Consider the following 1,882-nt stretch of genomic DNA (forward strand, 5'->3'; position numbering starts at 1 on the left):
CTCTCTCTCTCTCTCTCTCTCTCTCTCTCTCTCTCTCTCTCTCTTTCACACACACACACACACACACACACACACACACACACACACACAAGGTTAAGAGCCCTGGACTGGATGAACTCTCAAGTCAGTTTCCTATCAGTGAACACACATTTATTGAGCACCTATTATACGCTATGATATCACAAAAGAAAAAGGACATTCTCAGCTCCCAAGGGGCTTACAGGCTAATGGATGAGATACACAAATAACTATACACACACACACACACACACTGGATCTAGAAGGAAAGCAGGGAAGGAAGCCAAGGGGAAGATCAAGAGGGAGTGCCTTCCCTGCATGGGGAGGAGGGAGGAGGAGGTTGAGGGGAGAAGGGGGAAATATTGCAAGAGAAAATGCCCGGAGACTAGAGATGGAGTGTCTTGGGCAGTGGGGAGCCTAGTGTCACTGGACCGCCTAATCGCCACGTTGCCTCCCCACCCTATCCCCGTGGCCTCCATACCCTCTGTCTTGCAGGTAAAGGACGACCTAGGTTACGAGCCTGGTCCTGCCACTTCCTGTGTGACTTCGGGCAAGTCACTTAACCTCTCTGGGGTCGAGAACCCCCATGAAATCAGAGCCTCGGCCAAGATCTAAGTCTACCGGCCCTACGGTGCTCTGACCACCTCCGGCCTGCCCACCAGGCCGCCCAGGACCAGAGAGGCCTCCAGCAAGGCAGCGCCTGGAGGCCGACGCTGCACAGAGCTTTTTCGTGAAGGGCGGTCCGGACTTCCTTTCACAAGATGCGAGCACAATGGCTCTAGGGCCCTTGACCTCCATTGGGTCGGAGCTAGACAGCTCTCCCTTCCTTTCTTACCTGCCGGTGGCCTCCCCGGGAACGAATGACAATAACCATCCCCCCCAGGCCTTAGACGAACTGCGCCTGCGCATATCCCGCTGCCTCTCCTACAGGAACTACAATTCCCAAAATTCCCGTTCGCAAACACAGACACAAACAAGACACACACACGTTCGTCCTCCCGAGCATGGGGTAGCGGGGACAAGGGGGAGAGAATTTTCTCTGACTTGAACACTAGCATTCTCTGATCTGTTCACGCACCATCCTCAGGAATACTCCCTACTTGTTTTCAGAAAAGGGCATAGACCAGCTTGAAACTGCGCCTGTGCACTGACAGAGTTTGAACGACATTTCCCAGAATGCACCAGGACCCCAAGGCTCCTGATCAGAATTCCACTAAACACCACTAGGGGGCAGCTGGAGACCCCAGGTGAAGAGAGCACTGGCCCAGAGTCGGGAAGGCTCCTCTGCGTGAGTTCAAATTTGACCTCAGAAACTTACTAGCTGTGTGACCCTGGCCAAGTCACTTAACCCTGTTTGCCTCAGTTTCCTCATCTTTAAAATGACCTGGAGAAAGAAATAGCGAACCACTCCTTTATCGTAAATGAAGAGATGGAGACGACTGAAAAACCAAACCACACTAACAAGGCTGTTATAACAAAGATAAAAGCTTGTATTTGGGGGGATTTGGGATTTGGAGTCTGGTCACAAGAGCCTGTTCTGGCCTGATGAATTTTGGGAAATGGATGAACCATCTCTCCGAAGTATTTTTGAGTTTGGGGAGAGGGGGCCCCCCAGTGGAGTGCTGAAGCACTAAAGGAGTGGTTTTCGTGAGATTTGGAGGGGACCTGAAAGAGGCTTTAGTTTCTGATGTTTCTGATGAGGAATTAAGATCAAGGGGACTTGGCCAGGGCCAGACAGGTGGTCAGCAGAGAGGAGCCTGGGAACACACTGACACATGGAAAGAAAATCAGTCTCTCCACCTTTCTCACTCCATATGTATGGATATACCTGTGTGTTGTATATATGTGCGTATATATATATACA

At 51.1% G+C, this 1,882-nt stretch overlaps 1 protein-coding gene across 1 annotated transcript in view; it reads right to left on the reverse strand.

The window, feature by feature from the left end:
* LOC138176906 (zinc finger protein 420-like) overlaps positions 1-962 on the reverse strand; it is a 42,031-nt gene extending 41,069 nt beyond the window's left edge. Inside the window, exon 1 of the mRNA XM_069107839.1 lies at positions 854-962. Within this exon, the coding sequence (XP_068963940.1) occupies positions 854-927 (74 nt within the window). The 5' untranslated portion in view covers positions 928-962. The remainder of the gene's footprint in view (positions 1-853) is intronic.
* Between the last annotated feature and the right edge of the window lie 920 nt (positions 963-1,882).

The sequence above is a fragment of the Petaurus breviceps genome, unplaced genomic scaffold (assembly GCF_028583685.1).
Source record: "Petaurus breviceps papuanus isolate PSGF00001 unplaced genomic scaffold, PetGlider_PUasm1.0 90294, whole genome shotgun sequence".
In the NCBI taxonomy this organism is placed as follows: domain Eukaryota; kingdom Metazoa; phylum Chordata; class Mammalia; order Diprotodontia; family Petauridae; genus Petaurus; species Petaurus breviceps.